This window comes from Erpetoichthys calabaricus, chromosome 1 (assembly GCF_900747795.2).
Source record: "Erpetoichthys calabaricus chromosome 1, fErpCal1.3, whole genome shotgun sequence".
NCBI lineage: Eukaryota > Metazoa > Chordata > Cladistia > Polypteriformes > Polypteridae > Erpetoichthys > Erpetoichthys calabaricus.
Genome location: NC_041394.2, coordinates 267,429,611 through 267,444,765, shown reverse-complemented (window position 1 = coordinate 267,444,765; position 15,155 = coordinate 267,429,611). Strand labels below are relative to the sequence as shown.

General features: G+C 38.9%; 1 protein-coding gene across 1 annotated transcript in view; it reads left to right on the top strand.

The window, feature by feature from the left end:
* Positions 1–658: 658 nt before the first annotated feature.
* snd1 (staphylococcal nuclease and tudor domain containing 1) overlaps positions 659–15,155 on the top strand; it is a 535,431-nt gene continuing 520,934 nt past the window's right edge. The window contains exons 1-2 of the mRNA XM_028814871.2: positions 659–915; positions 8,568–8,717. Coding sequence (XP_028670704.1) covers positions 811–915; positions 8,568–8,717 — 255 coding nt within the window. The 5' untranslated portion in view covers positions 659–810. The remainder of the gene's footprint in view (positions 916–8,567; positions 8,718–15,155) is intronic.

Sequence of the window (15,155 nt, the reverse complement as noted above, 5' to 3'; positions counted from 1 at the left end):
GAAGTTTAGCAGGTGCCCTTTCCCGTGTACTCGTGCAGTCTAACGAGTCTAGTAAAATCAAGGAGCTTGCTACAAGCTGCAGCATGCGTATCTGAATCTACACAGGAACCCGATCGGGTTCTGTTGTAAATAGAGCTCAAGGCTGTCGCACAAACAAACGTCGGCTCTTTTTTTCCTCTTCGTGTAGGCGTCTCGCCGGAGTCATACTACTTTATATTATTGTTGATTTTCATAATTTCTTAACGTGAATATAATAGGTGTTTAATTAAGTGACAAACACGCATTCTAAACTTTTTAAATTACAGTTACGCGGCGAGGTTTTAAAAATTATACAAAATACACTTGCGACTCATAAAATTTAGCAAAATCGAAAACAAGCTATGCTTGATGGCCAGGGGTCTGAACAAAACATTTTATACCAACTAACTGGACTGCAGTTACTTCTAAACAAACATACGAGTAAACATAAGATAATAGTGTCTAGTGAATGCGCAGATACCGGGACTGCTGACGTGTCGCTTGTCTCTTGACACGGAAGTACACACTCACGCTCGCTGACGTGTATGTGAAAGGCCTCTATTTCTCTTCTGAATTGCTGACAGAACAGAGCGGAAAAGGTATGTACTTGACGTGTGGAGGCAAAGCATGTTGGGGTTTCTAGCTTTGGTACGTTTCCGGTTTTGTAAGCGTGTGGTGCAGCACTCAGTCTTTTCCCTTGTAGGATTTGCAGGTTTGGGTAGTGTTTCTCAGCGGGCTCCGAAGTTATCACTACTTTGCACTCTTTGAACAACGCATTTAAAAGCAACAAGCATGGCCTCCTCTTCTTCCTCAACAGCAACTTTAACCACAGGAGTGATGCAAGCTCAGGGTAACCCTGCCACAGTTTTACCCCTCCAGAGAGGAATTGTAAAAATGGTAAGTACTCAAGATTAAAAATAATTATTAAATAAATAATAATACTAATAATTTAAAATGTTTTCATGGGAGTTTTACTGTTTTTTCTTAATGTTCACAAGTTTGTGTGTGTAAAATATGAAGTTTAACCGCTCTGGTCTTTTAAAACTTAACACAACTTAATTTAGCGCAGTTTTGGGTAATGATTACCTTCCTAGGAGTCAATTGTCTTGAGCAAAAATCCAGTGATGCGTTTTTCTTTTCTTCCGCTACTTTGGCGGATATGAAAGGAATTCTAGAGTCGTGGAAAAAGTTTCGTAACTTTGCAAATAGGGGTTATAAGAATGTAACGTGGTTAAGTTGTTTTAATTACTATATCGCTGGCGTTACTCAATACATATGATTACTTGTGAACTTTGTACAACTTGTTTAGTTTGCGCTCCTTGCTTTCAGTTTAAACTGCTGTTCAGTTCTATCTCATGCGTATTGTCGGTAAAGCGAGTACTTGCGCATGTGTATATTGATATTTTTGAAAGAAGCATGCGATTGAACATATCCGATTTATAGTACAAGCTTCTTGCCACATCTTTCCAGTAGATATCGAGCACGTGGTACAGAATATTTTAAAAGTTGTAGTTGGTTGGGTTGATTTTTTTAAGTATTTACGTGTACAGTTTTTAAACCTCGGAAATTCGAATATAGGGAAGGAATAGAGAGAAGAACGCACAATCATAACTGCACTGCAATTAAAACTGCGAAAGTTAGACACGTAATACCTAACGATGAGTGAATATAGCGGAAAGGAGACCCCAAATGGCAAGACCTGGGTTTGCACTGAACAAATCCTTAAGTCTGTGTATTGTTCCAACTGTAGTAAAATAAATGTTTAAAGAAGAAACAACGATGTACAGTATAACACTGTACAGAACTTAACTTTCTCTATTGAATCTTTAAATTATGTAGTTAAGGGAAAAATGAAAGAAAATCGTCCTTAATGCAACCCGTTGCGCTTATGTTCGTTGTTCATAAGAATTACTTAGTTACGCTTTTAGTGAAAAGTCAAGCAAAATGACACATTTTATTAGCTAACTAAAAATATTACAATATGCAAGCTTTCGAGGCAGCTCAGGCTCCTTCAGGCAAAATGTAATCCTTGAAATCGTTCAAGTTTTTTGACTGGCCAGTAGGAGAAAACACCCACATATAATACACGATAATATACGACTCGTCTCGTTGTTTGGTTAAAAAAGCTGGTGAACGTTTTGGTGTTTCCTCCTATTTATACCCAAAAAAAAAAATTTTAGGCAGATTTTTTTTTTTTTTTATCATATTTTGTGCATGAAATTACACCCCCATGTTATAGAGTAAACCAATAGGTGTCTTCAGCAAAAATGTTCAGAACGACTCGAAGATGTGAATGACACATTCTCTTAACCAAGGGGTTTACCCCCTTAAGAGATAGGAGAGGTCAGTTACCTTTTTCACAAAAGTTGTGGGGGTGGTTTGGGGGAAGGGGATCAGTAATGTAGAAGTGTGGATTGACCTTTTATATTTAAGGTTACAGATCATGCATTTGATAATATTTTTGGTATTTAATTCTTTACTGGTGGCCCTAGCCTTTTAAGAGTCACTCCCAGAAGGTTTAAAAATGACAAATTTCAAAGAGAAAGATGTGGGGTTTCATTTTAGACCATTTCAATGTCAGTGATTATGGATGTGATGTTATTTTTGGTATTTACCTGCGATCTAACCCCCTGTGGACCTCAATCAGAGGAAGACAAAATTACAAATTTGTATTACAATCAAAAATATTTAAGTTTTTTAACATTTAAATTAAAGCACACATTTCTGATTTATCATTATGCTTAACTATTCTTGTTTACAGTGTGCTTCTGCATTGTGAAATAAACAACTACATTTATTATGAACACCGCAAATTAGTCCGCTACTTGAAAAATCTTCTTTCCCCCATTTACCTAACTAGCTTCAGCGCAACTGATCTGGGCATAGTCATGGGTTATTAATGGTCAAGTGTTTGACTGCATTATACTGTATACAAAATTAGTGAAGCAAGGCTTTCCAATGATTATTAACTCCGAACATTATGTGAGTGACTGGCACACGTGTAAGCTTGTGTGCTTACAACAGCTTTGATTTATATAGCACAATTTCATACAATAAAAGTAGCTCAAATTGCTTTACAAGATGACAAAGAAAAAAATTACATGAAAAGATAAACAATTAAGATAAGGCTATAATTAGTGCTGGGTGGTATACCGGTTCATACCAAAAAACGTTTTTTATTTTTGTTATGATACGGATTTTTCTTATACCACAACACCAGTTTAAATAGCCTAAACAACGTTCATAACATGGCACAGCGGGAAACTGTTTTAAGGGAGGACCTTTTTCACTGCTGCACCGCTAAAAACGCATGCAGCGGAGTACATGTGTTAGTGGAGGTATTGAACGGTGAAAATAGACAGAGAACATTCTGAAACTGAAGCTGACGATAAAGTTGAACATGATGACACAGAACTTTTGCCGAAAAAAGGAGCAGTGTCTGTTGTCTGGAGATACTTTGGATTTAAAAGGTCGGATGTGGACCATTATGTTCAAATGTGTGAATACTGCTTCTATACTACTGGATAATACTGCAAGCCAAGTTGTACCTGTTTTGTTTTTTTTTTTCCAATACTGTGTAATGTACTTGGGTACTGTGTAATAGTGTGACGACATGTTGAATTTTTTCTCGACATTTCCACTTTAATCTTGACGCTTATGATGAGAATAAAGTTGACATGTTGACTTTATTCTTGACATTTCTGCTTTATTCTCGCAGTTTGTCAAGATTATTCTTGTAATGTGCCATTAAAGTAGAACATCGTAAACTAAACTTCATCTTAAAATGAATATTTAATTTACTAGATTTTCTCAAACCCCGTCATAAGGTAATGTAGCACATTACATGCTTTGTGTTAAGTGTTCCCTGACCCAGTTGTTAATTGCTACGCGCTTCTTAAACTGACTTCCTCTACACTTAGAGGAGGCGCAGGCAGTGATGGCTGCACTGAATACATTCACTTGATATTCCTGCTCTCTGAAAATTTAGAATGCTAAGATAAATACTTGATATCATTTTCAGGATGAAATGCATTAAAGCAGGTATTAAACATGCATGGTAGTGTGGTGGTTGTGCTGCTCCCTCACTGTAAGGGGTCCCCAGGTCTACGTTCAGTGTAGAGAACTTTATGGCAGGTGTGATGAGGCTCCAAAAAACTGGATGTATGAATGGGTATCGCACAGGTTTAACTTACAGTGCATCTGGAAAGTATTCACAGCGCATCACTTTTTCCACATTTTATGTTACAGCCTTATTCCAAAATGGATTAAATTCATTTTTTTCCTCAGAATTCTACACACAACAGCCCATAATGACAATGTGAAAAAAGTTTACTTGAGATTTTTGCAAATTTATTAAAAATGAAAAAATTGAGAAAGCATATGTACATAAGTATTCACAGCCTTTGCCATGAAGCTCAAAATTGAGCTCAGGTGCATCCTGTTTCCCCTGATCATCCTTGAGATGTTTCTGCAGCTTAATTGGAGTCCACCTGTGGTAAATTCAGTTGATTGGACATGATTTGGAAAGGCACACACCTGTCTATATAAGGTCCCAAGTTGACAGTTCATGTCAGAGCACAAACCAAGCATGAAGTCAAAGGAATTGTCTGTAGACCTCAGAGACAGGATTGTCTCGAGGCACAAATCTGGGGAAGGGTACAGAAAAGTTTCTGCTGCTTTGAAGGTCCCAATGAGCACAGTGGCCTCCATCATCCATAAGTGGAAGAAGTTCGAAACCACCAGGACTCTTCCAAGAGCTGGCTGGCCATCAAAACTGAGCAATCGGGGAAGAAGGGCCTTACTCAGGGAGGTGACTAAGAACCAGATGGTCACACTGTCAGAGCTCCAGAGGTCCTCTTTGGAGAGAGGAGAACCTTCTAGAAGGACAACTATCTCTGCAGCAATCCACCAATCAGGCCTGTATGGTAGAGTGGCCAGACGGAAGCCACTCCTTAGTAAAAGGCACATGGCAGCCCGCCTGGAGTTTGCCAAAAGGCACCTGAAGGACTCTCAGACCATGAGAAAGACAAAGATTGAACTCTTTGGTGTGAATGCCAGGCGTCACATTTGGAGGAAACCAGGCACTGCTCATCACCAGCCCAATACCATCACTACAGTGAAGCATGGTGGTGGCAGCATCATGCTGTGGGGATGTTTTTCAGCGGCAGGGACTGGGAGGCTAGTCAGGATAAAGGGAAAGATGACTGCAGCAATGTACAGAGACATCCTGGATGAAAACCTGCTCCAGAGCGCTCTTGACCTCAGACTGGGGCGACGGTTCATCTTTCAGCAGGACAACGACCCCAAGCACACAGCCAAGATATCAAAGGAGTGGCTTCAGGACAACTCTGTGAATGTCCTTGAGTGGCCCAGCCAGAGCCTAGACTTGAATCCGATTGAACATCTCTGGAGAGATCTTAAAATGGCTGTGCACCGACGCTTCCCATCCAACCTGATGGAGCTTGAGAGGTGCTGCAAAGAGGAATGGGCGAAACTGGCCAAGGATAGGTGTGCCAAGCTTGTTGCATCATATTCAACAAGATTTGAGGCTGTAATTGCTGCCAAAGGTGCATCGACAAAGTATTGAGCAAAGGCTGTGAATACTTATGTACATGTGATTTCTCAGTTTTTTTATTTTTAATAAATTTGCAAAAACCACAAGTAAACTTTTTTTCACGTTGTCATTATGGGGTGTTGTGTGTAGAATTCTGAGGAAAAAAATGAATTTAATCCATTTTGGAGTAAGGCTGTAACATAACAAAATGTGGAAAAAGTGGTGCGCTTTGAATACTTTCTGGATGCACTGTAAATATTGTATTTATGATCTGGTGGTCAGAGACACGAACACAGAATTCAATGGATGTTCATCTGAGTGGGTTTTCTTTATTGCATGCGTGCTGTCTCTGTCTGACGTACCAAACCCCCAGTTCCTTTCCTATCCTTTTTCTTTCTCCACATAACCAATCACCACACGATAAACGTCTTTGTGAAATTAAAACTAGTTATAAACTTCGATCACGGAGTGTTCAGAACTTTTTTTAACAAAAAATCTTTGTTATACATGTTTAATTATGCCATCCATTCAGGGTTGCGCCCATCCCAGCAAGCATTGAGTGCGAGGCAAGAGGAAATCCTGAACATGGCGCCAGCACATTGCAGGGTGAATACGAGCAATGCATACACTAGCAGGGTTAATATAGCATAACAAAACCCCACATCCTACATGACTTTGAAAGGAACCTGAAGCACGCAGAGTAAACCTACCAGAAAAACATGCAAATTCAAAGCGGGGAACATCTGGGACCCCATTGCTGCGAGGCAGCAGTGCAACCTCCACACCACCGTGCCCCCACATAATTAATACATGCTTTAATGCATTTCATCATGAAAATTATATCAAGTATTTGTCTTGACATTCTAAATGTTCAGGGAGCAGGAATAGCATGAAATTGATGTATTCTATGTGCTGCCTGCACCTCTTAGTGTAAGAGGAAGTCGGTTTAAGAAGCACATAGCAATTAACATGGCTCCGGGAACACTTAACACAAAGCATTTAATTTGCTACATAACTTATGATGGGGTTTGAGAAAGTCTAGTAAATGAAATATTCATTTTAAGATGGTTTACTTTACGATGTTCTACTTAAATAACAAATGTTGAATTTATTCTTGACATTTCTACTTTATTCTCACCGTTTGTCGAGATTAAAGTCAACATGTCAACTTTATTCTCGTCATAAGCGTCGAGATTAAAGTGGAAATGTCGAGAATAAATTCAGCATGTCGCCACACTGTTACACAGTACCCAGGTACATTACACAGTATTGAAAAAATAAGAGTGTGAGAGCGATAACACCAAATTTAACACACCTGCTCCCCATTCACACCTGAGACCTATAGACACTAAATGAGTCACATGACACCGGGGAGGGAAAATGACTAATTGGGCACATTGGACATTTTTCACTTAGGGGTGTACTCACTTTTGTTGCCAGCGGTTTAGACATTAATGACTGTGTGTTGAGTTATTTTGAGGGGACAGCAAATTTACACTGTTATACAAGCTGTACACTGACTACTTTACATTGTATCAAAGTGTCATATCTTCAGTGTTGTCCCATAAAAAATATAATAAAATATTTACAGAAATGTGAGGGGTGTACTCACTTTTGTGAGATACTGTATAGGCTTGTTCCAAATGATATTCATTGTATGATACAGTGACAATAAAGGTATCTTGTAGTATAGAAAAAAAACTTGTACTTTGTTGTGACTTGGCGACAATGCATCTTTTCTTACCATGTGTGCAAACAATTTGCCGCATAAAAGTCAATGTTGATCAGTATTGTGAACTTGCAAAATACAGTATAATGTGACCACAAGTAGTACTTGAAGTGGAACCTTTTCTATTCATTATAACTTTTACATGATGAAGTGGGAACACCCCCATGGAGGTCAGTGTGCGTATACATTAGTATATGGTATTGTGGGGGTATCCCCATGAAGCATCAAGTGCTGATTGAACCTGGTGACTTCAGGAATTGCCTGCAAGACTGGACAGGCACCACCACACCAACACTTCCCTTGTCCAGGGCCCAAATCTCACTGTATTGTTATGTAGAATCTAACACCACAAAGATATGCTCCAGCTGCCCCATGACCCTGCCCAAGGTAATTGGTTAGAAAACTGGATGATGAATTAAAAATATTGTAATGTTGCTGACAAGTTGCATTAGTCTGGGAACAGTGACCCAACATATAAGGTGACCTTCCATTACACAATTCCATTACTCAAATGAGTGGCTTCAGGGTACCCATTAAATGTGCAAATTATTAAAGGCAGAAGAAAAGTAATTTCATAAGCACCTCTCTGATCATATGCTTTTGTTGCATCCTCACAGAAGTCTGTGTATTAGTAAAACACAAACTTGCTATTTCTTTGTATAGAAAAATTTAATTCCATTTACAATTCACTCTGGACTACATTACAATTAGAAATGTATCATAATTGTGTCAATTGTGGAATCTAAAATGCATTGTAAAGTGTTTTGTAAAATTAGAGAAAAATAAATATCTAACTTTTCACAAACCTTTTGGCAAGCCTTGGTTTTTCAAGTACAATTACTATACTTTGGGAGCTGTTGATCTAAACTTTAAAGGTACTTATTTACAGTTTATTAATCTGTATCTATTGCACCATTTTGTTTATACCATTAACTGTAATATGGCTACACATTTTAGTTGCTTCAAATATATTAAATTTTTATTGTACTTGAACAAAAATTCGATCTGAACTAAATAGAGCACTTTTTAGAATGCTTTATTTTGTTGGAGGTACATAAATGAAAACCAAAGAAGCTAATGCACATATCTAAATAATGAAATAGGTGATCGCTGTTGTCTTGCATCATTCTGAGACAGGTTCTTTGTAAAACTGTTAAAAATGCTGTATTTGTCTTTTTGTTGTTAAGAAAGTTAAAAAGATACCTATTTATCAAGATAATTTATATTCTTTGTTAGTCACCATTACATATTTTTACTTCCCTCCAGGTTCTTTCAGGTTGTGCTATCATTGTTAGAGGCCAGCCGAGAGGTGGGCCTCCTCCAGAAAGACAAATAAACCTTAGCAACATTCGTGCTTTTACCCTTGCTAGAAGAGCAGCTCAAAGTCAACCAGATACTAAAGATACGTCTGATGAGGTAAATTTGTTTTCATTTCTGATTAGTTATTAAATACTTCTGTGTAATTGATGTCAGCTAGAGTTCATTGCTAGGCTTTTTGTCATGGACCACTGGTCATGACTTGAGGGGGTAGGTGTGGGGAGGAGCGTGCTAAAAAAAAATTTTGCACGAATAAATGTTTTATAAACTTGCTTTAAGTAAGCACATTTAACACAAATTTGCCTGTTTAATTGCAGAACTGTCATTAGTTACTCAGTTTCTCTTGTTTATCTTTCCTCTAATTGATACATGTTCTGTCTTGGTCCCAGCAATTCTTATAATTTGGCCATTGAACTTTTTTGCTAGATTTCCATTGCTGCAATGCCTTTGTTGCATCAGACTGCTCTGTTTTAGGGCCCTTGAGGTAAGCATATCTTGGAGGTGTTTTATTCAGTTTTGTGCTTGGAAGTCTCCTTTGCACACTGCTGTGGGCAGAATCCGCATGATCTCTACTAAACGTCAAATGTTTTCTGGAAAGACAATACCACATATACTAGTAACTTTATCTAGATTGTCCTTTAAAAAATGTTCTGCTGGAAGATCCAGGGATGACAGTTTTAGTTTCTTGGCAAAGGCAGTCAGATTTAAACTTTAAAATCTCCTAGTGTTTCATGGAGCTCATAATGTCATGTATGCTAACAAGTTTTCCAGGCCCAGCCCTGCAACATCACAGGGTGTTCACCATACTTGACAGTGGAGATCAATTTCTTTTTGGTATAGCCATCCTTCTTTTTATCAAGTCAAATCCACCTTGAGCATTTGTTGCCAAATAGCTCAATTTTAATTTTGTCTGACCATCAAACATGGTCCCAATAAAAGTTTCATTATCATTTAGCCAACTCCAGCTACTTGTTTTTATGGGTAAATGAATCCCATCCATCCATCCATCCATCCTCCTCTGCTTATCTGAGATCGGGTCGCAGGGGCAGCAGCTTGAGCAGAGATACCCAGACTTCCCTCTCCCCGGCCACTTCTTCTAGCTCTTCCGGGGGAATCCCAAGGTGTTCTTAGGCCAGCTGAGAGACGTAGTCCCTCCAGCGTGTCCTGGGTCTTCCCCGGGGCCTCCTCCCGGTTGGACGTGCCCGGAACACCTCACCAGGGAGGCATCCTGATCAGATGCCCGAGCCACCTCATCTGACTCCTTTCGATGCGGAGGAGCAGCAGCTCTACTCAGAGCCCCTCCCGGATGACTGAGCTTCTCAGCCTATCTTTAAGGGAAAGCCCAGACACCCTGCGGAGGAAACTCATTTCAGCCGCTTGTATTCGCAATCTTGTTCTTTCAGTCACTACCCATAGCTCATGACCATAGGTGAGGGTAGGAACATAGATTGACTGGTAAATTGAGAGCTTTGCCTTACGGCTCAGCTACTTTTTCAACACGACAGACTGATGCAGAGCCTGCATCACTGCGGACGCCGCACCGATTTGGCTGTCGATCTCACGCTCCATTCTTCTCTCACTCGTGAAGAAGACCCCGAGATACTTGAACTCCTCCACTTGGGGCAGGATCTCGCTCCCAACCCTGAGAGGGCACTCCACCCTTTTCTGGCTGAGGACCATGGTCTCGGATTTGGAGGTGCTGATTCCCATCCCAGCCGCTTCACACTCAGCTGCAAACCGATCCAGAGAGAGCTGAAGATCACGGCCTGATGAAGCAACAGGACCACATCATCTGCAAAAAGCAGACAAAAAAAAGTGAATAAATGAAAACACTTTATAATTGAAAAAACTGCTTCAATAACATTTTTTTATATGACCTTGAGTGGAAATAATAGTGACGCATAATTTAGTTAAAAAGGTAACACTTTACATTAAGTGTCCATAAAGGTGTTTTCACCATTTAAAAAGATCTTGAAATATCATTGAAAACCTATGCAGTTATCACTGCAATTCTCCATTAAAATTGCCCAGACCATGGAACATCTGTTACATAGTTGTAGTTACATACCCTAATGTTTTTATTACATTTTGAAAGTACAGATACAATGTAACTATGTAAGTACACTTGTTTTTGGATCAGTGATAAATTGTTACATTTTAATTATATTAACTGTGGAATAACAATGACAACTGAGTAATTTAACTATAACGTTACTTTGTATTACACAGTAAGTACAGAGTAATAACTCATAGATACACTGTACTTATACAGGTAGTAGGGGTGGGCAGTATGACCAAAATTCTATATCACGGTATTTTTCTAAATTATCCCGGTTTCACGGTATTCGACGGTATTTTTTTCCCCATGCATGAGTGGATGTTAACCACATTTTCCACTGCAATTACTGGCTAAGAATAACCTATTCCATTGTCAAGAGTATTGTACATTGTACAAAAAAAAAACATTTTAATGTGCACACAAGTATTAATACAGTTTTGCATTGCCCCATAAAGTGATAGTTTTCAAGGGGGTGGCACTAATGGAGAAGGTATCACATTGCATGACAGATGCAGTCAAAATATAGAACCTTTTTATTGAACAAATTTTGCAAAAACAAACTGTAATTTTGACAACATATTTTCAACCATACAAAGAGGCATTTAGACTTAGTAAAATATCCAGAAGTGCTTGTCAAAAATTGTATTGCACCGAATATGTCTTAGAAAAGGAATAAATAGTAAATATTTTTTGTAAACCAACTACACTTTCTGTTAATGTTAACAATCTCTGTCCACTGACACGTTAAAGTGACTTTTTAAACAACTTTATCATCATTAAACTGCATAATATTTAAACTAATAAATAATAACAATAAAATAAATAATAGTATTATCACTGATAGTTGCACTATTACTTCAAGACTTCAAGCCCAGGTGCATCACACAGTATTCACCAAATTAAAGTAAAATACAACAAGTGCAACTTGGTGATGACATCTTTACCAACTGAACCATCATTTTGGCAAACTGCATTAATATGGACCTTGCTTCAAGCTAAGCTATACTGGGAAGAAAAAAACAAACTATATGTTGAGAACAAAGTCAACATTTCCAGTTTATTCTCGCCGTTTATGTTGAGATTAAAGTCGACATTTCCACTTTATTCTCATAGTTTACTTCATAATTAAAGTAGAATGTCGTAAACTAAACTTCTTCCTAAAATCAATGTTTAATCAATTACCCTAAGTTCTTGTCTATAAGCCGGACTCATGTATTAGCCGGAGACCAAAAATCATACGAATTTTTAAAATAAAATCGTATCATAGATAAGCCGGACTCATGGATAAGCCGAACGTACTATAACCTATAACTAATAGAAGGGAGGGAGGTCAGTGGTCTCACTCGCGCCCATTTAATTTCTTTAAGGGGGGAGAGAGTGTGAGATATTGGCGTCTCTCTCACTCCCCGCATGGCGCGGTTGGAGCGGCCGGAGCGCGTTCTTTCTGCTCTGGGCGTCGCCGAGTCAACACGAGCGCGTAGCGGTCATTTAAATTGTGATTTTATATGTAAGCATATTTAAATATATATCGCGGATTTCTGCGGACAATGGGTCTTTTAATTTCTGGTACATGCTTCCTCAGTTGGTTTGCCCAGTTGATTTCATACAAGGGACGCTATTGGCAGATGGCTGAGAAGCTACCCGGCTTACTTTTCTGTCTCTCTTGCGCTGACTATCTGTGATCCTGACGTATGGGGATTGAGCAGGGGGGCTGTTTGCACACCTAGACGATACGGACGCTCGTCTAAAAATGCTGAAAGATTATCTTCACGTTGCTATCTTTTGTAAAGCTGATTCCTGAAAAGACATGCTGCACAGTGCTTCGCATACTTAAAAGCTCGAAGGGCACGTATTGATTTTTGACTGAAAAACAAACTCTCCCTCTCTCTCTCTTTGTCTGCTCCTGACGGAGGGGGTGTGAGCTGCCGCCTTCAACAGCTTTGTGCCGCAGTGCTTCGCATACTTAAAAGCCAAACAGACATATTGATTTGTTTGCTTCACTCCTTTGAAGAGGAAGATATGTTTGCATTCTTTTAATTGTGAGACGGAACTGTCATCTCTGTCTTGTCATGGAGCACAGTTTAAACTTTTGAAAAAGAGACAAATGTTTGTTTGCAGTGTTTGAATAACGTTCCTGTCTCTCTACAACCTCCTGTGTTTCTGCGCAAATCTGTGACCCAAGCATGACAATATAAAAATAACCATATAAACATATGGTTTCTACTTCGCGGATATTCTTAATTCGCGGGTGGCTCTGGAACGCAACCCCCGCGATGGATGTATAAGCCGGACTTATGTATAAGCCGATATTCTATTTTTTCATTTTCACAACTTTTTTCCTTAGATAAGCCGCGGCTTATAGACAAGAACTTAGGGTACTTAATTTACCCCGTCATAAATTAATGCAGCACATTAAATGCTTTGTGTTATGTTCCCCGACCCAGTGGTTAATCACTACGCTTCTTAAACTGACTTCCTCCGTACTAAGAGAAGACAGCGATCACCATACAGAATCCATTCACTTCGTGATATTCCTGCTTTCTGAAAATTTAGAATGCTAAGATAAATACTTGATATCATTTTCATGATGAAATGCATTAAAGCAGGTATTACACATGCACGGTAGTGAGGCGGTAGTGCTGCTTCCTCGCAGTAAGGGGTCCCCAGGTGTATGTTCAGTGTAGAGAACTTTATGGCAGGTGTGACGAGGCTCCAAAAAACTGGATATATGAATAGCTATCGTACAGGTTTAACTTAAATATTGTGTAAATGTTGGGTTTGTGATCTGCTGGTCGGAGACACGAACACAGAATTCAATGCATGTTCTTCTGAGCGGGATCTCTTTATTGCATGCATGCTGTCTCTATCTGACCTAGGCTACCAAAACCCCTGTTCCTATCCTTCCTTTTTCTGTCACCACATAACCAATCACCACACGATAAAAGTCTTTGTGAAATTAAAACTAGTTATAAACTTAGCCCACGGAGTGTTCAGAACTTTAAAAATATCTTCGTTATACATGTTTAATTATGCCATCCATTCAGAGTTGCTCCCATCTCTGAACGAATCACTTAACACAAACTTCCATCCATCCATCCATTTTCCAACCCGCTGAATCCGAACACAGGGTCACGGGGGTCTGCTGGAGCCAATCCCAGCCAACACAGGGCACAAGGCAGGGAACCAATCCTGGGCAGGGTGCCAACCTACCGCAGTTAACACAAACTTTTAATGTGCTATATAACTTATGACGGGGTTTGAGAAAATCTAGTAAATTAAATATTCATTTTATGATGAAGTTTAGTTTACGATGTTCTACTTTAATGACAAATTACGAGAATAAAGTCAACGTGTCGACTTTATTCTCGTCATAAGCATCAAGATTAAAGTGGAAATGTCGAGAATAAAGTCAAAATGTCGTCACACTATTACACAGTACCCAGGTACATTACACTGTATTGAAAACAAATAAAACAAGTACAACTTGGCTTGCAGTATTATCCAGTAGTATAGAAGCAGTATTTATACATCTGACCTTTTTAAAACTAAAGCATCTCCAGGCGACAGATGTGACTGCTTTTTTTCGTCTCTCTGTCCATTTTCACCGCGCGGCATACCTATGCTACCACCCACTATTTGGTGGTGTAGCAGTGAAAAAGAGCCCTAGTGCAACAAATCTGTGTTTAGCGTTGCAGCAGTGAAAAAGGTCCCCACTTGAACAGTTTCCCGCTGCGCCACATTCCGAACGTCGTTTAGGCAATTTAAACCGGTGTTGCGGTATAAGAAAAATCCATATCATAAAAAAAATAAAAAACGGTTTTCGGTATGAACCGGTATACCGTCCAGCACTAACAGGTAGTTACAGTGTAATTATGGACACTTAATGTAAAGTGTTACCCTCTCTTTTTTTCAGTGCGAGATTAAGGTAATTTTTTTTTTTTTTTTTTTTTTTTTAAAACAACCTTTTTTTTATTTTCTCCTTTACCAGAGGTGTCAAACATTGTGAAGGGGACTTTACTGTATATATTTTGGAAATTGACATTTTACATTTTCTTCAGGACATTGTTTCATTTACTTATCATTGTATAATTAAGAGTACCAAGGAATCCCTTTTCTCGTGTTCTTTTTTTTTTTTCCCCACCATCTTTTCATTCTAGGTTAGCAGTTATCAAAACTGTTATGTTTTAACAATGTTCCTCAACACCATAAAATATAGGTCAGAAATTTGCATCTCTTCTGTGTGCATTTCTATGCAATAGTAATAGACCTCCTATTGGGCACTCCATTTTGATAGGATTGTTTTTGCTGGACCTAGAGGTTTATAGTTAAGCATTTACCATCTGACCTGTATGGAGTTGAAGTCCTCCAAGAAACCCATTATCCTGGTTCAAGAGGAGACCATGTTGGATTGAATAGTGATTTTTCTGCTGTCCCTTCACTGCTTTGGTCTTGCCCCACTACTTAAAGTTTCTTAGTCT